At 40.8% G+C, this 22,328-nt stretch overlaps 1 protein-coding gene across 3 annotated transcripts in view; it reads left to right on the plus strand.

Moving 5' to 3' along the window:
* The window catches only part of LOC106932096 (uncharacterized), a 40,912-nt gene extending 19,692 nt beyond the window's left edge, over positions 1 to 21,220 (plus strand). For all 3 annotated transcript variants that reach the window (XM_015010618.2, XM_015010619.2, XM_088001094.1), the window contains 21 exons: positions 1 to 249; positions 1,023 to 1,238; positions 4,180 to 4,361; positions 4,484 to 4,667; positions 5,643 to 5,785; positions 7,718 to 7,899; positions 8,449 to 8,708; positions 8,785 to 9,022; positions 9,109 to 9,292; positions 10,650 to 10,776; positions 11,841 to 11,927; positions 13,279 to 13,452; positions 13,535 to 13,815; positions 13,939 to 14,087; positions 14,412 to 14,490; positions 14,768 to 14,882; positions 16,974 to 17,105; positions 17,197 to 17,427; positions 18,149 to 18,296; positions 18,907 to 19,072; positions 19,648 to 21,220. In XM_015010618.2, coding sequence (XP_014866104.2) covers positions 1 to 249; positions 1,023 to 1,238; positions 4,180 to 4,361; positions 4,484 to 4,667; positions 5,643 to 5,785; positions 7,718 to 7,899; positions 8,449 to 8,708; positions 8,785 to 9,022; positions 9,109 to 9,292; positions 10,650 to 10,776; positions 11,841 to 11,927; positions 13,279 to 13,452; positions 13,535 to 13,815; positions 13,939 to 14,087; positions 14,412 to 14,490; positions 14,768 to 14,882; positions 16,974 to 17,105; positions 17,197 to 17,427; positions 18,149 to 18,296; positions 18,907 to 19,072; positions 19,648 to 20,052 — 3,932 coding nt within the window. In that variant the 3' untranslated portion in view covers positions 20,053 to 21,220. The remainder of the gene's footprint in view (positions 250 to 1,022; positions 1,239 to 4,179; positions 4,362 to 4,483; positions 4,668 to 5,642; positions 5,786 to 7,717; positions 7,900 to 8,448; positions 8,709 to 8,784; positions 9,023 to 9,108; positions 9,293 to 10,649; positions 10,777 to 11,840; positions 11,928 to 13,278; positions 13,453 to 13,534; positions 13,816 to 13,938; positions 14,088 to 14,411; positions 14,491 to 14,767; positions 14,883 to 16,973; positions 17,106 to 17,196; positions 17,428 to 18,148; positions 18,297 to 18,906; positions 19,073 to 19,647) is intronic.
* The last annotated feature ends 1,108 nt before the right edge of the window (positions 21,221 to 22,328 follow it).

The following is a 22,328-nucleotide window of genomic DNA, read 5'->3' on the forward strand; positions in this document are numbered from 1 at the left end:
GTGGTAAGGTTGTGTACAAGCAGCCATCGCAGGTCGCCGTCTGTCAGGACGCCGTGATCCGGGACGTGATCAGCGGCGACGAGCTGGAAAAGCACCTGTCTCTGTCCTATCTCCATCCGGGCCTGAGCCCAGCACCTCCCGCTTCCCTGCTCACTCAGATGGGAGTCCGGTACCTGCGGGGATCGGATGTTACCACGGTAACCACGGCCATGGCGAAGGAGCTGGTCAAAGCAGAGGGCATCCATTCAGGTGTGTGGTGGAGCAGTTAAATTTGGTTAAAAAAAATTAGGATTGTAGAACAACAACATAGTTTTAATTATGACCAAACCAAACTGAATGTTTTTTCGCAAAACATTTATTTGCTATATTCACTGTAATTACAACTCTGCAGCCTGGCTGATGGGATTTTATTTTTGTGAAAGAGAGCTTAAAGTATTTAATATTTAAATATTGCACACGTCACGGTAGAGATCGCTGTCATTTAGTTGGAGGGAACTGCAGCAAAATAAACCAAATTGAGCATCTCCATCTAACGGTACCTCAGTGTTTCCTGTTTTCTTCTGAAAAAACAAACACATACATACATAGATATATATATATACACATAACTCGTTTGAAAATGCAACCAGAAAGGAGACTCAACGTAAAAATGACCCAATATTATGCTATGCCTTATTGTTCAACATTACGCATGAATGGAGGCTGAACTATATTAATCAACTGCAGTTAAAATGGATCATAGTCGTTTTCACAGGCTTGAACTAAAACTGCATCCAGTTTAAGTTTCTTTCACCTTTTCTCTCCCAGGAGATGACAGGAGCTGGCTATGTTGGTTTTTCAAAATGGAATAAATTTGCATGTCTCATATTTAAATTCATATCATCTCATCTGCTTCACATGGTTTTAGCATATCTCTTGAAAATGATTAATTCTGAAGATGTGATGGCTTTTATCTTGCCACGATCAATTACATGTAGAGGAAACCAAGAGGAAGCTGAGTGAATTAAAACGGTGTGTTTCAGAGGGAGGCCTTCGTCAGCTGGCCAGGCTGCTGGTTTGCAACTTTCGGGCGATGGAGCACGGCTACGGAGAAGCCGAGTCCATCCTCCAGAACCTCAGGGAGCTGAGCATCATCCCTCTGGCTGACGGACGGGTGGTGGCGCTCAGCGGAGAGAGCGTGTTCTTTCCCATGGAAGAAACCGCCACAAAGAAGAAGAAAACAGCTCAAGCTCAGACAGGTAATACTGTAACTTTCTTCTCTCGAGTATGTCCGTAGAAAAGTGCTTACAGTGAGGTTAGTGGTTGGATTATTTACACAGAGATTTTCACTTAGTAACCACTTTGCAATTTCAAAATTCAGTGCGTTTTATTCAAATTTTGTGTGACACCTGCACGTGGTTGGGAAGTGGAAATGAAACAATATGGGGCTTTTTTAAACTTTGACAACTGAAAATCTGGTAAGTGTGGTTTGGATTTGTCAAAGTTCATACCATACGAATGTTCTACGTCACGTTTCTGCTGCACTGAATGATTTGGAACATTGAGGCATTAATTATTAAAATGCCTTACGACTGGAAAATTGAAATTCTTTTAAAGTCTCGTTTCTCTTTGCTTAATAAATAAAGGCCAGCAAGTCGGCGTTTGAAGTTTCACAGGTTTCAAATTAATTGAAATATGACAAACGATTATAAAGAGAAGGAAGCTGGATAAATATCTATCAGAGGTCGCACGAACCCTTTGTCCTCAGGCAGAGAAGATATTTTCAAAAGTATGAAACAATTGTAAAAAAAACAACCCAGAACATTCTGTTCTATTTTTGTTGTAGCACCCAGGTAAACAGTGCAGATTCAGACTTTCAGATGTCTGACTCATAGAAGCTCAGACGCTGCTTGAAAAGCTGCACCTGCCTCACACTCCAACATTCAGAGACCCGCTGTGCGTGTGTGGGACAAATCTGTCCGCGGTCAGGACGCCGCTGACCTGCTTCTAAGAATAAGCAGATGTACAGACACTTATATCCGAGGAACGCTCGCATAAAAAGCACAGGAACATCCGCCCTCGTTTTGCGTCATCGCGTTCGGAAAAGGCAGCCGAAGCCGAGCTCCGGAGTGCCAAGCGTGAATAATTGATTTTCACACTTTGATGTTAGCTTTCTGCTTCTGCGGTTCAGCATCTTGAATAATCATGTGGGTTAAATGGTCTGGGGTCCCTGCGAGCTGCTCAGGATCCGGAGCTTTCTCTGTCGCCTGCTTCATTGTGTCACTTGATCGACTCCGCTCCAGACACACAGTTATTGTTATATTTGATACAATAAGCAACATAAAAATGTAAAGCAAGTTAGTTTTAAACATTTCTAACAACTAAATATCACATAATGCTGTTGTTATAAATCTTAGCTAATAGGAGATAAGCATCTCGTGGTTGAATTTCAGTTATTCCTGACATTTTCTTGTCCTCCATGAAACGTGTGTTAAAAAAAAACTGCTCTGTATTAAAAGTGTCGCTGTATTAATGGTTTGTTTTAAATGCGTAAATGTGTTACAGAAGCCAACATCTACAGTCTTCTTTATTTCCGGTCTTTGGGGGTTCAGCGAAGGGGTTGAAAAGGAAAATAAATGCTGTCCTGGATTGGCTACTTCGCCAACACCGACCAAGTAGTGTGTCAAGTGGCATTGCTTCTAGGTGTTTTGGCTTCCCTTGTTGGATATTCTGAATATTTTAGCTGCATTTCATGAAAAAAAATCAATACTTAGGCACATTTTCCACAAATTATTGGCTTTGCGTTCCACAAAAAAAAAAAAAAAAAATCTGCGAATACCATAACGCAAACATTCGGGGCCCACATTACGTCAGATGGAAGGTGTTTGTTCCCAGACTGGTTGCAGCATGGACAAAATTTCCCCGGTACCAAACATATTGGGTCATCCATTACAGTCTTGAAATGTAATAAATTTGCAATAAATAAAAATAATGGTTACAAAGAGTGTTTTTTTGTGTGTTATGACTGATTAGCAGATACTTCTGGCAGTTTAGCATTTATTGGTTTTCTTGACGAAGGCTGGTGGCAGAAGAGATGGTTTATCCATAATGACATAGAGGGCAGTTGATGCACACACCTCCAAATTGTGCAGCTAAGCACAATTTGGAGCTTAAATGAATCCTTCCCAAGGGAATTGGTGCAGATTCAAAGGAAAATGTATTGATGTTGCCTTAGAAAAGTCCTCGGATCTTCCTTAACGAGGAGGATAAAGAGCAGGAACCCCACCGCCTTTGATGCATAGTTTGTATAAAATCCCAGAGAGAATCTCTACTCCACGGTTTTGGAAACGTACTCTGTTCTGTTTACACGACGAGTCCTGACAGGGGATGCAGCTGGCGGCAGGGACTCTTTTGGTTAGTTTTCAGGTCAGAGACCGAGCTTTGGGGAGACGCGAACAGAGATGAGTGTGATAGCTTCAGAGAGACGGCTAAGTTAAAGACGGTGTTCTTCTGAAATATTGAGCAGTGCTGGCATCAGCGGGGAATTAGACGGCAGCCTCAGAAAGCAGCAAAGTAGGTCAACAGAGGTTTTGTGTTTTAAGGTGGTGAGGAATGTTTGGGAACATGTCCAAAGTGAAAAGACATTTTTACTGAAAGCCAAAGTAACTTTTAAAGTCTGATTTAAAAACATAACATGCTTTCTGCCAGTGGTTTGATATATATCTAGGTTTATACAGTGTAACCTCTGGAGTTTATTGAATTTTCTTCTTAGTGCTGTTTGTCGTTGCTAAATTCCCAGATTTCCCTGGGAATACGGATCGCTGTGATCTGTCTTGAACTAAGGCAGCAGAACTGATAGAAACGCTGAGTTTGCAGTCAGCCATGCATGTAATCCACCATTTATAGTCATGTCAGAATTTTTCCATCTCATATCAGCTCTGTGACCCTGCTAGGCGGTGAATGATGCGGCGAATGATGCGGCGAATTCAGCGTGACTTGCCATCAGAACAACCAAGATTTTGTGGCGAATCTCTGACGATTTTTATAAACCTCTGATCTGCAAATACTGATTTTGGCCGATTCCTATTTTATTTTTCAAATTATTTATTTACAAAATTAAAAATATTATGCATGGATGCAGCCTGGACAGCTCATACAGTTAATATATATTCTAAATATTCCATTTTGTCTTTTTTTCAGGACCGCTGTCTGCGTTGTACAAAGATCTCAGTGTGGTCCAGCCCTCTCTGTTGAACTGTTTGGGGCCTCTGGAAAGCCAGCAGATCCGAGAGCTGCTCAAAAGGCTCGGGGTCTACGAACTGGAGCCGCAGGAGCTGCTGGAGCAACACATCTATCCCACCATAAACAGCAGCAAATGGAAGGTGACTGAAGGCAACTTTTAACATCTCTAAATGTCATTAAAAAAAACCTTTACAAATAGTTCTGTTTGATCTAAACTGTTTTCTTTTTCTCATTTTTTTGTTCCTGCTTGTTCCAACTCAAGTCAAAGCCTGAGTCGGTGGTCGTGAGTTACTTGGTCTTCATCAAGCAGCATTCCTCCTCTAGCCAGGAATACTCGGACATTGCAGTACCCGTACTGACCTGCAGAGGTCTGCTGTGCCCCGCTGCCGAAAGGGTGCATTTCTCTGAGGAATACGGCAACATCGACCTGCCAAAAACGCTGCCTGGTAGGAGATAACGCACATACACGCACACGCATACACACACACAGTCACACACACACACACAGACGCACTGGTTCACACATACATTTCACTTCTAGACGTTAGAGATTTGCTTAGGCCTCTTGCATCTTGACCAAACTGGCGGAAACCAAACAGTTTAGAGATTTATGCAATTTTTTCAGCTGTAATTTAAGCCTTATTTCATAGAAATCAGATAAGAAATTAGAACGCTAAACATTTTTGTGACGGATTCTTGCACATCCCACGTTGGAACAGTATGGTGCGCATCACTAGCTGTAGCGGCTAATAGGCTTCGTCCAGACCAGTAACATACATAGTTGTCCACAATGTTAGTGTTGTATGGAAGAGGATTAAAGCCACTGAGAAAAATAGAGAATTTTGACTTAAATCTCAGAATTTTGACTTTTTATCTCAGAATATTAAGGTCAGAATCTCTTGTTTATTTTTAGTAGCCCTAATCCTCTCCTATGTATTAAGCAGCTGTGAAGTGTTAATGTAATGCACAACAGATCAGAAAATCTACTACACCCTTCAAGTCCAGAGCATCTTTAAAGGATGCACACTTTGATTGCAGCTTTGAATCATTTAACAGCAAATATTTGATGTTAAAATCAGATTGTTTTGCTTCAGTAGTTTTCAGAATAACAAACGTCTTCCACAGGCGTTTGGCATTCTCCTGCAATCCGCTGATGCCAGAACCTCGGCGGGCTTTGGCTCCGTTTTAGAAAAACAGTGCGGCAATCTCCTTTCTGGCAGCGCTCAAAAGCAGTGAAGCGGATTAATTACACCTTGCTTGGATGATAAATAACTGACATTAGCAGCTAAAAACTGCACACCCGGTTACCTTCCCACATCTCGGTTTGCTCTGTGGCTCACTCCCACCATGTTTCTAATTTCCTTTACTTGTGCAAAGCTCCGTCTCGCTAACCTGTCGGTTCTGCCCTCGCGCTCCACCAGGCTGCGACTGGATCCTGCTGAGTCCCCGTTATGTGCAGACAGACGGCGATGTGGCTGGATGGAGGGAGCTGTTCGTCAAGCTGGGGGTCAGGGACGGCCTCATCCTCCGCAAACAGCGCCGAACTCTGACCCCTCAGGAACTGGTGAGGAGGAGAAATCATTTAAATGACATCGTCATGTAAATTTTAGGTCAATGCAGTTCACACCGCAAAAATGCAAAATCTAGTCTAGTTTGGTCTAGTTCCTTGTTTGAATATCTTAGTACTCCTGAAATAAGACGAAACTAACTTACAGGTAACTTTTCAGGAAGATATAAGGGCTAAATTCCTTAATATTGATGAAATAGTACCAGTTTCACAGACAGATTATTTAACTTATAACAAGATATTTTCCCCTTGTTAAAAGTGGAATAAAATGTCAGTGGAGCTATTACTTTTACAAAAGCCTCTTCTCCAATAGAGCGATTTTAACTGGTTTAATCATGAGCAGCACATAGGTGAAAAGAAACAAATCCAGATTTGCCAAAAATGTAATATTAGATGAATGGATAAAATAGATTTATTGCCCAGCCCTAGCCAGGAGTGCTTTCTGCGGGAAAGAAGGACAGAGTGTACAGAGTTAATTGGAGCAGTGAGTCTGTCAATGGTTTTACCCCTCCACACAGATAAACCAGACTAGATTCAACAATAAGAAAACACAAAAACAAGTGGAAGTCATTTATAAATGGAGAGCAGCAGGAGAAAATGCCAGGAAAAGTGTTGTGTTTCGCAGCAGGATACTTCAGGTAAAACCTAAACCTCTTGTTCAAATCAAAATTCTGGCGAAAGGACAAAAGCTCAGGACAGCACAATCCGTACGCACACAGCTGTGAGCAGAGCCGAATCTCCATCTGCATCTGTGAGTCATCGTGACAAATAGGTTAGTGATTAAAGAGGAAAATGCGAAGGGTTATGAGTCACACTAGGAACAAGAGATCAATGGTTGCATGAGGTGCATGATGTGACATGCGGCACAGCCGAGCCCAGCCCATCCCATTCTCCTGGTTCCTCTTTTAGCCTCAGCAACAGACACAAGGCATAAAACATGGATATAGAATGAGGATTAAATCAGCTTTTGCAGTATAGGCAGCTGTTTTTTTTCTTCATCCAGTTCTGGGAAATTGTTCTCTGCTTAACGCTGCATGTTAATACAGGATGTCGGCGCATCCTTAAAAAGTCTTAAATTCATTTAAAAAGTAAGCTGGACTTAATATGTTAATCACAAGGTTTAAATGTTGTCTTGACAGGATTATTTACTTGTATATTCTGTTTAATGTTTTTTCCCTTGGGACTTTTTTGTCAGGCAAAAGTTTGAGTCACAATCAGTCATCATTGTGTTCTCTGACTCGAGACAGTTGAGGCTACCGCTAACCAGCTGCTAATATACATTTACTAGCTAGCTTGCTAGCTTTTCTGCATAACTGGAAATTTGTTCCCAGTTGTTTGGGCGAAGTTTGTACATTTCTGTGGAGATATAGATCTTAAATTTAATTCATAATGCTCTTAAAATGGTCTTAAATATTAAATTTATTTTAAAAAGTACGATTATTTGCTCTCGTATATTCCGTTAATTTTTTTTTTTCGGGACTTTTCTGTCAAGGAAAACATTTGAGTCACACTGAGACTTCTTCATTGCGTTCTCTGACTCGAGAGGCTGCCGCTAACTAGTTGCTAATGTAACCCAGGTAGCTAGCTAGCTTTTTTTTTTTATCTGTCATGATTAAGTTCAAATTATCGCCAATTGACTGGACGGCGTTCATAGATACAGACATTCATAATGGTCACAAAAAGGTCTTAAAATGTCTTTAATTTTGAGTTGATGAAACCTACAGAAACCCTGTAATAATATCATATTATTACTTTGGTTTCTTTTTAGAGATTGCACTGAAAGGTCAGAGAGAAGAAAGTCTGAGTAGTACAAATCTGAGAAAATGTCCAAGAAAACTGCGGTCAGATTGGCCCCAGACAGATTTAAACACTAAAGTGAAATGTCATTAGTTACCGTGGGGCTCATTATTTCCCCTGCTCTTCTCTTAGGCCTCCAGTCACTGGTCAGCTGAAAGTGCAAGGTGGCACCAAAGTCCAGGAAGTGACTGCGTGCTCGACGACTACCCCTGTGAGGAGTTCCACACTCTGGCCACAGCTCAGCTTCCCGGCTCCCTCCTGCTGCAGCAGCGGACGGCTCTGCTAGAGCTGCTGCAGACCAACTGGGACTCCGGGTAACATTGACTGTATTTCTACTATCTATTTTTTTTTTTAATTAAGTTGGAGACTACTCTTTTTTTCTCCAAATATCAACATGCCGTAGACGACAATGTAACCGTCCTCCTTCTTCAAAAGTTTCCGATTTTTCTTCCTTTCAGAACTCAAAAGTAACAAAAGTTATAGTCGTTTTTTCAAAGTGTCATGTATCATTTGCAGCTCTAAATGAATTTTCCTTTCTATTATAAGTTTCATACAATAGAAAGCCTAGCAATTTTTAGACTGAGGGCAAAAATTGCTCTATTTTACTTAAGCTAAAGGTTGTAGACCTTTAGCTTAAGTAGATGGCCATATCTTTACAAGCTGCCAGTTATTACATACCATTTCCATTTTCAGAAGATAGATTGAAGAATGGTCTTTAGTCAAATAAAATGAGGTTTGTGTTTGTAATGTGGCCAAATGGAAATTCAAGGGTTGAGTCACTTTGCAGTCATCGTGCCCATTGACACAGTTCAAGTATGGACTTGTTTCGCCTCCTCCAACTCTATCCTTTCTCAATTTTTCAGACACCGTTACTCTCAGTACCTCACGGCTCAGGTCGTCGACAGCAACAGCGGATCAGTCAAACACACCAGGTCTACCTTTTACCATCAGCTATGCAGCCTTGAGTGGGTGCCAGCTTATCGCCCTCTAGAGGAAGAAAAACAAGAGAGAAAGTACCTCTGTCCCAGCTCAGTCTATCTGATGTCGCCGGAGGTCCACAGCCTGCTGGGAACTCACGTCTTTTATGTGGACATACAGTCCAGCGAATTCAGCAGAGCTCTAGGTAGAAACGCGTCCACCAGAACCAGTACTTCAGTTCTATAGCAGTTAGCTTCCATAACTTTCCATCTTCGTTTTAGCAATGAGAGAGACTATCACGGTGGAGGTTCTGATCCAGTACCTGAAGGAATGGTGCATCAAGCCAGAAGAAGGCGACCCAGAGGAGAGGTCCGCTGCAGCCGAGACGGAGGGAGCACATTTCACTACAGCCATTACGCACATCCACAACGTCTACAAATACCTGAGGGACAACTGTTCCTCTAGCAGCCTGAAGGAGCTGTTCCAGCACACTCCCGCTGTGTTTGTAGAGAATAAGAGGTACAGTGTGAGCTGCACCTCTTTCCTTTGTGGGGGTTTTTTTTTAGTCATAAGTTTAACACCTGGTAAATCTTTTTTTTGCCCAGGCACAGTGATAACTGGTGCTCAGGACGCTTCTATCACCTGAAGGAGGTGTGTTGGAGCGATAACACCTCCTTGTTCCAGCGGTACAGACAACTCACTCAGAGGGAGGACAGCCCCGTCCTGCAGCCCAAAGTCCTGGCTCCTTTCTACAGCCAGCTGGACGACATGAGGGACTTCTTCCTGAACGTAAGCTCCTCCAATAAGGCCATGCCACTCTAATGCATCTGCCTAACAACAGCCACAGAAAAGGTTGATTTCCTGCCTGCTTAATTCACTCTGAGTCACACGTTTGACGTCAACCTGGGACCTCTCAGTGAGCTGAGACAGCTGTTAAAACCTTATAAATATCCTGCTTTTTATGACTTGTGAAACCTGTGGTATATTTCCCTGTGGTTGCTCATAACAGAATGCTGAATTTTTCCTTTAACACCATTGTGAATCAAACACCAGGCATATTTTGAAGGCTGGCTTAGATTTCATTTGATTCTGAATAGATAATTATTCGTGTCTTACATTATAAATTCTGTAAAACAAATATCAGTGGGTGGAAGACTTCTGGACACGTTGCCATATCACTTTTATATAAATGATGCTCTCTCTTTGTTCTATTTGTCTCAGAAGAGCTTGATCTGGCAATGACATCACATCCAAGCTCATTGCGCTCAAGTTACAAAACGTTTATTACCTATAAAGGCTGAAAACAATCCCTTCCTCCCCACTTGATTAGTTATAAGTATAAGTAATAAATTAATACAGGGGGAGCTAAGTGTGCTAAATATTTCCAAACTTAGCAAAAGCGCTAATCAAAAAGTTAGCTCTGCTGCTAGCTGATTAGCAGAAGTGTGCCCACCACTGGCCAATCAAAATTCTGTCTTCAATTGACATTCTTGCCGGGGGTTTTTTACTGGCCGTGGAAATTTGGCTTCTGAGACCAAACTTAGGTTTATTTTATTTGTGCATCTTTGGAAAAGATGGTTCTTTATAGTTAGCATCACAATTAGCGACCTCCGATAGTTTTACAATTTGCAGTATGAATGTTCTCCATTTGGATGTGACATTATTTCCAGAGTTGATCTTCAGGCTTGAACATATTAGTGGTTTCACTTAGTGCCCAAAAGTGTGATTTGTAGAGTTCAGTTATTTTATTTTAACATGTTAAATGTGAATTAATACTCATTAATAATAATCATTTGGTATTCCTAGTAGCAGTTAGCAGCACAACGGTTAAGAAATTCTACTGTTGTCCGACTTGTAAGCAGAAAGTGCCCAACTCACATTGCTTCCCTATTAGATCACTTACATAGACAAACAACATTGACCTGTAAAATCATTAGTTATCTTTATTTAGATATGTAATTTTGATTAGATGGAACGGTACCTGACAGCAAAGATGTTTCTATGTAGCTTGCCGAATTAGCCCGTTAACTTGAGCTGGTTGAGAAAAGACCGAAAACGACATCTGGCATATGAGGTGGGATAAAAGATGCAGAATCATATTAATGTGAGTTATTGATGCGCCTGTGGCCGTATCTCTCCCATTCAGTGGCTGAACGTCGACGACAGTCCCAACATGAAGCAGTACGTGGGTTTGCTGGAGCTGATCTGCTCCTCGGTTCCCGTGCCGACCGCTGAAGTGCTGCAGGATGTGTCCGTACTGTTCGCCAAACTCGGTGAGCGCTTTGTTGCAGAGGCTTTCTCACTTGGTGCCTCGCAGTTCTTCACTCTGTCCCATCTGTTAACAAGTCTCCTCTTTAATGAGGATGCAAAACTATTTGTTACGTCCTGCCTAATTTTTGTTGGCTTGTTGTCATAACTGTAGTGGCAAAATGTGTTGGCAAAAAAAGAAAGTAAGCAGGTGGAACAAATTAAGGCTGTAGAAAATCACTTTACCTTCTAGAAGTGTCCTTGTAGCTGTGGAGCTAAAGATGAATGTATCCATTCTTGTCCGTATAGTTAAAATGCTCCATATAGTTTGTCACTTTAAAGTTATAAACTGCAATGCATTTTATTGCTATTTTATGAGGTGCAGCAAGTCTGACTAGGTGTTTTGCAACAAAGCATAGGCAAATAATTTACTCTCTAATTCTGCAAAGCTTATAAAGACCAGTGCTGCTCAACACCAAGAATTAAATAAGAATTTCCATATAGCTGTTTAGACAAGTCACTTTTTTAAAAGTTTTCCTCCATTTTTCTTAATCACAATTTCTCCTCCACTTTGACAAAAACCCGAATCTTGCTTGTAAAGTTGAATGAAAGTCCATCCAGTTTTCCAAATAATAATAATGCAAGTCGTTTTAATGTACAATACCCTACATAATATAGCTCTAAACTGCGATATTGTACATTTATAATGCAATAATATTTTGCTCCAGTAGGGACAATGCTTCCCAAAAGGTGGTTTTAGTTTTTTTCTTCTTAAATGTTTTTATTTGTGGGCTATATGAACATAAACTAGAATCACAATTGGCATTTATTGTGATAATGTTCACAGTGTCTATACATGATATGATAAATCAGTATAATCCCTAAATATTTGTACAAATTTTTGATAATTTTCCACACTTGTCAGCTGCATAAAATCCTACTAAATCATATCGAAGCTAGCTTTGTTAAAATGAGCTCATTAGATGGAAATAGTCAGTAGAAAACACCACAAAAACATAATCGGACAACAAATTAAGACACAAATGACCTTTGATTCTTTTCACTGTTTTTCGTCTTTCTGTTTCCTCAGCTCAAAAGTGTAAGCGTAAAGTGTTTGGAGACCAGGAAAACGCTCCACACACCATATTTGATCCGAGTTACAGCTCCCAGTTGAAAGGTGAGTGACTCGTCTTTCACCTCTTTAATCAGACTGACTTTCAAACCTCATCCGTCGGTCCGTCAGAGATAGAGACGCGATTTAAACACAGCTTGGGAGAATTTGGTGCGGATTTGGTACGGTAGCCTGGAAATATTCTCCCTGGGGAGAGAAAGTACCGAGGCACAAATTAACACCAGGCCTGAAGTAATCAGGGAGTGGTAGAAAAAAATGTGTTTTTAGTATTACACACCTATCACACATCATCTGACTAGACACTTGGTATTTTTTATTCTTTCCTCCGTCTGACCCCTTAGATATTTCATGTCCTTCAGAGAGGGAGAGGTGTGAAAGAGACGGATGGATTCTCAAAATGGAGGATGGTTGTTCTAACAGGATTCTTCACTCAGCTGAGCGTTTCAGCTTAGGCAGCAGTTAAAGTGACAGGTTACAGATGCTTGCATCATCACTCGGTGTTTTGCACACATTATTCAGTTCCTGCTCATTCAGCATCTGTGAGTTTTATTTTGAAAAGTCAACAGATTTGCTTTCCTTTTATTTTATTTCTTAAATTTTAATTAGAAAAGCAGTAAAAAAAAATCTGAGTAAAAATCATTAGTAAAACATAGAACTTACTTATACAATACTCTGCTCTATAAGACATGAAGGCTTTTATTTTGAAGAGTACTTTTAAGTCTTTTTTTAGACATTTCAGGATAAACTCTTTAAGGTTGGTTTGGTTTAATTATGTGGATTTTACTTTTGTAAGAATCTGAGTCATAAAACATTGAAACAGTTATTTTTAAGAGCATCTTGAAGATTTATTTACAAAGTTTGTATTACTAACCCTGTTAATTACTTTTGTACAAAGTTGAAACTGATATAATTTTTTTTTTGACAAATTGCTATTTGTAATTTCTGGTTAAGATTTTCTTTCTTGTGTTTTTGTCTTTTCTTGCTTGTTTTTTTTCCTTCTTTTGTTCTTTCTTTTCATGTTTTCCTTTATTTTCTTTCTTTTGTTGCTTTCTTTTCTTTATTTCTTTGTCTTTCTCTCTTTTCCCTGCTTTCATCCTCCATCCGTCTATCATTTTTGGGGTCATTGTTGCACAGTGCACCAGTTGTTCTACACCAACATCATCATCTTCGTCGTTGCGTCTGCATGTTCTCTCTGTGTGGAGGTTTAGCTCAAATGATCATTAAAATATTCAAGAATGTTAATCAGGTGATTTCCTGATATCTGGCACCAATTCCCCTGAAACGTGTGTTTTAGTCATTAGAGGCTGAGAAACACAGAAAAAGCTTCCTATGTCTCTCTAGTGTTTGTCTATGTGGGACTGAGTGACTCATTGTGTGTTTTTTCTCTGTGTACCAGTCATGGTCTCCGACAAGAAGGTCTTCCCCACTAAGGACAGCTGGGTGAGTCTGAGTCGTCAGCCGATGATCGGAGACGACAAAGAGCTGGAGAAGATCTTCAAACCTCACAAGGAGGTGTGTCTGCTCCACCTGCCGCCACCAGAGAAGAAGACTGTTCCCAGGAGTAAAACCGGTACGCCGCCGCCAAAATGTTGTCAACTTTTCTATCGCTAAAGAGTATCTGAATGTTTCCTACTTCCTGTGTGGTCCGGCAGGTCAACCGGTCACAGGAGATTGGGCTACTAAACCAGCCTTTAACGAGAAGGACAGACGCTCATTCCTGGAGATCTGTGGTATCCGTCATCTTTCCCAGTGTGTCAAATGGGAGGCACAGACTGAGAACTGGAGGCCCTGTGCCTCCATGCAGTCTCTGGTGCGCTCTGTCGTCCCCTACATCCAGAGGTTCCTCTACCACCATGAAGAGCTGGCCGACGTCTACGCGGCCCTGACTGAGGGAAACATAGCAGAGAAACTCAAGCGCCTCTCCTTTGGACAGGTGGGCAAAGGAAAGAAACCAGAACTGAATTGTTGCACAATTTTGACCGTGAACTTTGAAGTCTCTCGGTTCAGGTTTCCACCTCCTAAACAGACGTTGTTTTCTGTGGCCATCTGTTTCCAGGTGGGGAAGCTGTACATCCGCTACCAGCTGGACGTCGCCGGCAACGAGAACGCAGTGATAGAGCTGCAGGATGAGATCTGCCTGCTGAAGGACGAGAAGTGGCTCTACATCCAGAAGGACCACATCCACGAGAAGCTGGAGATCCTGAGGTTTGTCGGCTCACCGCCTGAACGTAGAAAGTTCTGGAGACGAGAGCAGACTGAATGAAGCCTAGAGAAATACTGGAAAATATTATTTACTGAACTTATTTCATAGTGAATTTATATCTGCTGTTCAATCATCATCTAATCATCCATTTTATCATTCATCCATCCGTTTGTCTGTCCATCTGAACTGAAAATTTGTGGTTAAATCTTTAAAGCTCTTTCGATTAAAAACTGTAGGAATCCTCATGTAGCTCATTTTAAAGTGAACTGTCTGAGACGAGCTTTCCTCTGTGTGTGTGTGTGTGTGTGTGTGTGTGTGTATCACAGTGAGCTGGTGAAGCTGTTCTGCACAGACAACAGCCACAGAAAGGAGCTGAAGCAGTTCCTGACCCTCCTGGTAAACAGCGTAAGTGCCATACGATCACTGATCCGCTTGGAGTTTCATTGGATTTATTAGCAAAAGCTGAATATTTCTCTGTGATTAAATGATTTAATAAAAGGTTCCATCCAGGAACCAGATTTTCACACAACAGGCATCATTAGCTGGCAGCACAAATTACAAACAACATCAAATAATGAAAATAATTTATTAATATTACTGGTGGGAAAATGTGCTTTCCTAAATAAAAGCCTACAGTAGATATTGAGTCTGCATTAGGTAACTGTCATACAACCTGATGCAGGATCAAAGGGGTCTGGAGAGACTGATGAAAAAAGAGAACATCAGAGAGCTGCCTAGCGGCGAGGAGCAGTGGGAGGTCCCAGAGCCCCTCAGACCAGAGACGGACAATGACAGAGGTACACAACACACACACACACACACACAGGGATGGACGGAGTGTTTGCTGAAGCACAATGAGCAGAATAGCGTTAACATCTCCATCAGCTGTTCGCTATACGCTGGTGAACTGATGAAAGTGGGCTGGCATCAGTTTGTTGCACGTTATCCTATCACCATGGAAACACTTGTTGATTTGTTATCCCCCCCTTCTCAAAATTGAAATACTTATATTTAATAGTTTATCTGTACAAACCGCTGACACCAGCATTCAATGACCTGATTATCTAAACGGATTAATAAAACTGAGTTGTTGCAGCTCATTTTTATTGTTTTAAGTCTCAAAACTGTTTATTGAGTTTATTAACTCAATAAGTAACTTTTAGTAAATACTGTTCAGCCTGTGGGATTCTCAAAAGGAGAAAAAGTGCAAATGATTCAGTGGGGTGTGTATTTTGAGCCATAAAGGTAAAATTTAAAACTGTAATCATTGGTTGTTCACAGTTTATTCTTTTTCAAAAGTTACATAGCTTTTTTAATCATTTTTGTACAACAATATTGTTCATATTTCAGCTTGTCAGAAGAGATGAGAAGCGCATAATATTTTAGCAAATGGGGCTCCGTCTATTTCCTGGCACTTTTCTGCGAGTACTATGAGAATTACCGGTAGATAAGAATTTTATTTATACAAATTATTTTTTGTAAAAGAATAAATTTGTCTGTTCTTGCAGAGTGAGTACAGGTTCAATCTTTTAAACACAATATTAAATGCTTTAGATTAAGCTAATTATTGAGCTTCATGCTACCCGACTCTCACTTTGCCCTGCTGGGTGTGATCCCAGTATGAAATTTACATTTCTTTGTGTTTTCTAAGAACAACATTCTCCAGTAAAGAGGCAAGAAATGAACTCCTTTGTAATAAACTTGTAGGGAAAGGTGGAAACGAATCACTGAATTGCTTTTTGTTACCATTTAGAAAGCTGTGTAGGGTTTTATAGTTCAGTCTGAACCACAGTCTTGCTCTTCTCCCCTAGAGGATACCTGGTGTGTGTGCGCATGTTTTTTTTTTGTTTGCTCACTTTATGTGAGGCAACATAAAAGCGCAGCTGTTGCCAAGGCTCAGAGCGAAAGGAGCAGATCTCCCTCTCTGCATCAAAACACACACACACACACACACACAAGTATTGTTGTGATTAAAGATGTTTTCACCGCTAAATCTTTTTCATGACCTACAACGCCAGGCAGAAGTTTCCACACTCAACAGGGCGAGTTTTTGAAATATTATGTAGTTTTAATGTTTCATTTGAGCCATACTAAAACATGCAGGATGCCGGCCCTGGAGGACCAACTTTGGACACCCCTGATATAGCACTTTATCTTAGCTACCATTAAATACCATGTTGATGTAGCTCTTTAGCACTAGCTTTCATTAAAAAACATATTTGTATGGCATTTAGCATCAGCTTCTGTTAAACACCAAGCTTCTGATAAGTACCATGTTGACATAGCACATTAGCATTAGCTTCTGCTAAATACAATGTTGATTTAGTGCTTTAGCATTAGCTTCTGCTTAATACCATGTTAATTTAGCACTTTAGCATTAGCTTCTGCTTAATACCATGTTAATTTAGCACTTTAGCATTAGCTTCTGCTTAATGCCATGTTAATTTCGCACTTTAGCGTTAGCTTCTGCTCAATACCATGCTGATATAGCTATTTAGTATTCATGGAACTAGTGTTTATAATTAGTTCTTCAAGGTCGGGGGAGCTAAATATTTTGCTAGCGGTGCCCACCACTGACTTTTAAAATTAGTCCAGTTGGTTAACATTAGGCTTCAGGATTTGCCTCAAATTCTAAACACATTGGTGTATAATATAAACATGACCAATATAACTTCCTGACTGGAAATGAGTCAATCTAAAATAGTTGTAGTTGTTTGTCAGTGAATACCCCAAAATTTTTTTGACTTTCATTCGTGGCAATGGAATCAGTCTTGTTAAAGGTACGATGTCTTACCAAGATATCGTTCCTGTCTTGTTAAGATTTGATTATAGACATTTAATGTTTTTTTCCTTTCTGACTCTATGAAATGTTGTTTTGTTTTTCACAGTGTTTTCCAGAAGCCTCTCTTCCATCAGCTCCCCAGAGGAGACCATTTCTCCCCCTCAACCAGACGGAGAACAAACGCTGGCCTGCTGGCCTCCTCGAGCGTCCATGTCGAACACGGGCAGCAGCCGTTCAGGTCGCTCAGATGCTTCTTCTACACATGAATAACACATTTAATCTTGTGTTTCAATCAATTCAAGGATTTTTTTTCTTCCTCTCTCCTCCAGGTCAGCCTAAAAGTGACGTGGTAGATGCTGTCTTAAAGATGTGGCCTCCTCCTGCCGCTCCTAAAGACCGAGACCCAGAGAAGGAAGCGGGACCTGGCAAAAGAAGTGGCGAGGCAGACCAGGCCCCCAGGAGCAGCAGGCCTGCAGACCCTCAGGGCCCTCAGAGAGTCCCGAGCCATCCAGGGGAGCCTCGCGCCGACGCGGCGACCACCAGTGCTCCAAAACCTCCAGGTGTGAACGACGGCGCCTTGTAAAAATATTCACGCACCTCAAATACTTTCACATTTCATCCCCTCGCTCCCACAGTGTGTTTGTAAGTAGTGAGTAATTGAAATTAACAGAAAGAAAAAAGGAGAAACGGCTTAGTAAAATCTTAAAAGTGTGGCGTGCCTTTAGAGTTGTACTTTGTCAGATTTAATAGAAAATGTCTGTGAACTGTAATTTTCAAGTCTTGCCACCAATTCTCCAATAGGTTTAGGTCTGGACTTTGACTAGGCCCTTTTAGTATGATTATCCCCCCGTATACTGCCATCACAAATTCCACTTAATTCAGCCAAAGTGGTGTATTGATGTCAGCTGTGCTAGTTGATGCATGTTCTACACATACTGAAAGCATTTTACAGCCAATTTCACTAATTTGTTGAAGAAAATCATCTCCTCCCTGATAATACTGCCACTGCCGTGTTTAATAGTGAAGATGCAGTGTTAGCTTTTCACCACACAGCCAGAAAGTTATCTCAACAGATAGAAAACGCTTGGAAATAGTTTTCCTTGCTCTCGTTCTTGAGTCTTAAAGTGACACTGATTACTAGCTTGGAAGAACTCTGAAGCTGTGAGAGTCTTAAAAAAGACAAAAAAGGAAAACTGTCTCTGCAACATTCACAGATTGTGTGTGTTCAGCACGTTGTGTTAAAGCTTCCTGTTCCATTTGGTGTCGTCTGTCACCCGCCAGAGCGCAGCCAGCAGTCTGAGACCGCCGAGTCCCATAAAGCCGAGGGTGGAGAGGAGAGGCTGGCTCCCGCCGGCCCCGCGGCGACGCCAAGTCCTCCATCTGAGCTGCCCGCAGAACCTTCCAGCAACCAGCCTCCTCCAAACAGCCTGTAGGTTGTCTCCTGTTTGTCTAACAACGTCTGAATTATGCACGTATAAAACTAACGTTGGGATTCACCGCTACCAGGGCTCCAGCTAACGATTATTTTAGTAATCCATCCATTATTCTGACGATCAATTTATTATTCTGATGATCAGATAAAAATATGCGCATTCTACAGATATTTCATTTAACCACTGAAGCCTTTTTGTTCCAATATTAGAAATACATTAATAAATAATTAAATTAATATTTTAAATAACGTAAACAGCATATTGCCTAAAATGCAATACCGTAGCAGTCCGTTAGTAAATCTGAATTGGGTGATGATAAAACTATTCAACTTGTGGATTTTTGACTAAAAAGTATTTGTAGACAATAAATACTTTTTATACACCTTAAGTATAAAAAGTATACATATTTTGTACAGTTTTGGCTTAATTACTGCTCCGAATATGTTGGGTTTTTTTACCCAACGGCCTCTTATTTGAGTCTTTGTACTCCAGTTAACAATTAATCAATTACTAAATTAGTTGACAATTATTTCAATAGTTGACTGAAATCCGATTAATCGTTTGAGCCCTAACTATTACCCTTCCTTTACCTGTTTTCCCCATCAGGGTGGGGCCTCAGGCAGTGGTTCCCTGTGGTACATTCCAGGGGACGGCAGCAGTTGGGGAGATGCAGCGTCCTCTCCTGAACATGGACTTCCCCCAGTGGGACAAAGACCACTCTCTCCGGACCACACTGGAGGACATGGAGCTCCCCTGCCAGAGACCCGACACCGTCAGTACTACCTCTCTCTCTCTCTCTGCAAGGCTTTGATGCTCTGGTTGCGGTTTGGTTTTCATAACTGGCGATGTACCGATCCGATATCAATATCTGTATTGGTCCCAATATTGAAAAAAATGTAGATCTCACATAAGTGCGGATCTATTCAGGCTTATTCTATGCTTTGTGCTATACGCATCGTCTTTGTTTAGTTTACATTTTATTTAGAATTCCTAATTTGTTGTAGTTTATTTTTTACATGTTCGACCAACATAGTCAACTTAATTTTTCTGTCAGTTTCAGTTTCTTTATTTATTTTACATTGGCTGTTCTACTCCTAATTGTGTTTTTACACGTTTCACCAAGCTTGTGAAGCTATTGGTATATTTTAGTGTGCTGTACTGGTGCAGCGTTATCAAATACATTTGTAATTCAGTACATTTATGTCTGTGCTTTAAAAAAATATTTTTTTTAGTCAATTCAGCTGTTTTTCTGCATTGGATCAGTATCGGCTGATACTAACCCCCAGATATCGGTATCGGAATTGGAAAAAGTGGATCCCTATTGATGACGGCTCCATCCTTTTCCAGGTGGTGTTTTTGGACGAGCAGATGGACCTGGCAGCAGTGGGCGAGTGGGGGGAGCAGCTGGTCAACTCCTTCCTGTGCCACTGGAGAGACAGCAGCGACCCCGCGCGGCCCACCCACGTCCTGTGGTGCAATCAGAGTGGCGAGAGCGGCCAGCCCTACGACTTCAAGCTGGCCTTTGGAGAGGCGGAGGCCATATTCGTGGAGGTCAAGTCAACAGTGAAGAGAGAAAAATCCTTCATCCACATGTCGGCCAACGAGCTGGACTTCGCGCTGAAAGAGAAGGAGCGCTACCACATCTACAGAGTGTACAACGCCGGGGACGCTCAGAACGTCCGCCTGTGTCGCATTCAGAACCTGGCGCAGCATCTCCACACCAAGGATCTGGCTCTGTTTCTCTTTGTGTAGTTTATTTTTAAATCTGTACAAGTATTTGCACTGTATCATTTGCACTCTATCTATCATAATATCAGGTGTTTCATATAATTCACTTTTAAACCTTTGTCTATTGTATATCAGGTATATTAATCCCGGTGTGTGTCGTCACACTCTTTACTCTAGTTCCTTTTTTTAAATTCAATAAGTGCTTTTAAATAAATAATTTTTGTGTGTTTTATGTACTTGAGTAACTTGGTTCTTAAGTTGAAGTAATTGAGGCAGACTAACACAAAGAATAACTTGGTTGGAAAGTGGAAAGAGGATTACTTATGTTACAAATAAAATATTAACGAAAGGCTGACTTTTGATGACATATCTAACATTTTTAGACAACCAAAGTTTTCACAGTACAGACACTAACAGCATAAACAAAAATTGGGAAAGCAACACACACTTAATCTCGGGGCTTAAATTTTGTGGAGGCAGGACTGTTTAATCTTATGCAGTTTATTTTTACTGCTGGACTTTTTTGTCAGATTTTCATTCCATTCTGTGACTTCAAGAAGTTGAAGCTACCGCTAACTAGTTGCTAATATGGCCTTTATTAACTAGCTTTTTTGCGTCCATCATTGGTAAGTCTTTGCCACGCGCTCATTCATTCTGTACTAAAAACCTTGACATTACTATTTAAAAAAGGCAATTTTCCTTTGTGCATATGTCATATACAAGTCTTACATTTTCTTCTAATAGGACCATTTAATCTGACTTTTCTGTCAAACGTTTGAGTCGCCTTTGCTAACATCTTCAATTCGTGACTGGAGGCGGTGGAGGCTACCGCTAACTAGCTGCTAACGTACCTTTGCTAACTGGCTAACTCTTTGCGTCTATCATAGGTTCGTCTTTGCCACTGGTTCATTGTTGTTGCCCACCCTTACGGAGTTACGTGTAAAAAGCTAGGCACTACAATATGCAGTTTTATTTTGAACATTTCTGCCGTGATACAGGTCTTAAATTTAATTCATAAGGGTCTTAAAAGACTTAAAATTTGACTTAGTGAAAGTTGTAAAACTGTTTCATGCTTTAAACAAATTACATAGTCTTTAAATGGAAAGATAGGGGCACAACTGCAAACCTACCAAAGCATTGCCTTCCATCTGACTGCCACTTTTCAAACGGAGAAATGCAAGAAAAAAGATAACATCTGCTATGGTGAAACAAGGTGGTGGTAGCACTATATGATGTGGGGATGTTTGTATAAAATATTGAAAATCACGTTTTCCTATAACAGACGTAGAGATTTGTGAACATGAAGTTCTGTGAATCCCTTCTGTTTATCCACCTGTCTAACTGCTGTAGGTGATTTTTGTTTTGTTTTTTTAACACCATGGAGTAGCTACTGCTGTAATACAGGACAGATCGTAGAAAACATCCTATGGGGAGAGACAAGTTTCCACTAATAATCACCTCGCCATGATTTATGGAGCTGTTTCCTCCGATGGATCGACCGCTGGAGCCTGTTCTAATTGAATCAATGGGAGGACATTTTGCATCACTGCACGTCTGGACCTGCAGGAGCAGATCCTAACAGTCCAGGACAGTATCTCACATTCACTCAGCGCCACTGGATCACTAAAAAACGACTACTGCATTGTTTTCATTAAGGCTACATTTAGATTAGAAGTGCACTGCACAGCTGCCCTTTTGTTCTGGACCAGTGCTGCGTTTAAGTGGGGCTTGTACATTTGCCTTTCTGGTAGAACTAGGTTCCTAATCTCAAGCTTTTGGTCATTTTTGATCTTCTGTATTCGTAAGCAGCATCACTTTCAGTGTGAATCTTTTGACTTGTGAGGACATCTCGGACCTTGAAATATTCCGTTCTTTTACGTGGTTATCAGAAAACTTATATGAACCATTATGAATAATTATCTTATTATGTGAACATTGTTTAATAGTCATTCCCCCCCCTTCTATCTCATTTTGTCCCTTCCAATGTTTATCCTTTACACATGTACTTAACGGCTAAATGCCAACTTAGTTTTTTTTTAGATAGCGAGTTTTGATATATTTTTGATGTATATAATTAGAAAATACTCAAACGCCACCAAAAATTTACAAATTACAAACAGTTTTCTGCTGACACTGAATGGAAGCCAGACTCACTGTACACTTTACAGGACAGGATGCAAACAGTTAAATCTCATGTTCAATTAAACTGACCTGTCTAGAGTGTTGTATGCTGTTTGCTCAATGACTGCTGCTGGTAGGTACCAATGTCTCCTGAGCCCCATTAAATTGATTCTGATGCT

Source organism: Poecilia mexicana, unplaced genomic scaffold (genome assembly GCF_051168715.1).
Source record: "Poecilia mexicana isolate PSO_F unplaced genomic scaffold, ASM5116871v1 scaffold_19, whole genome shotgun sequence".
Taxonomy (NCBI): Eukaryota; Metazoa; Chordata; class Actinopteri; order Cyprinodontiformes; family Poeciliidae; genus Poecilia; species Poecilia mexicana.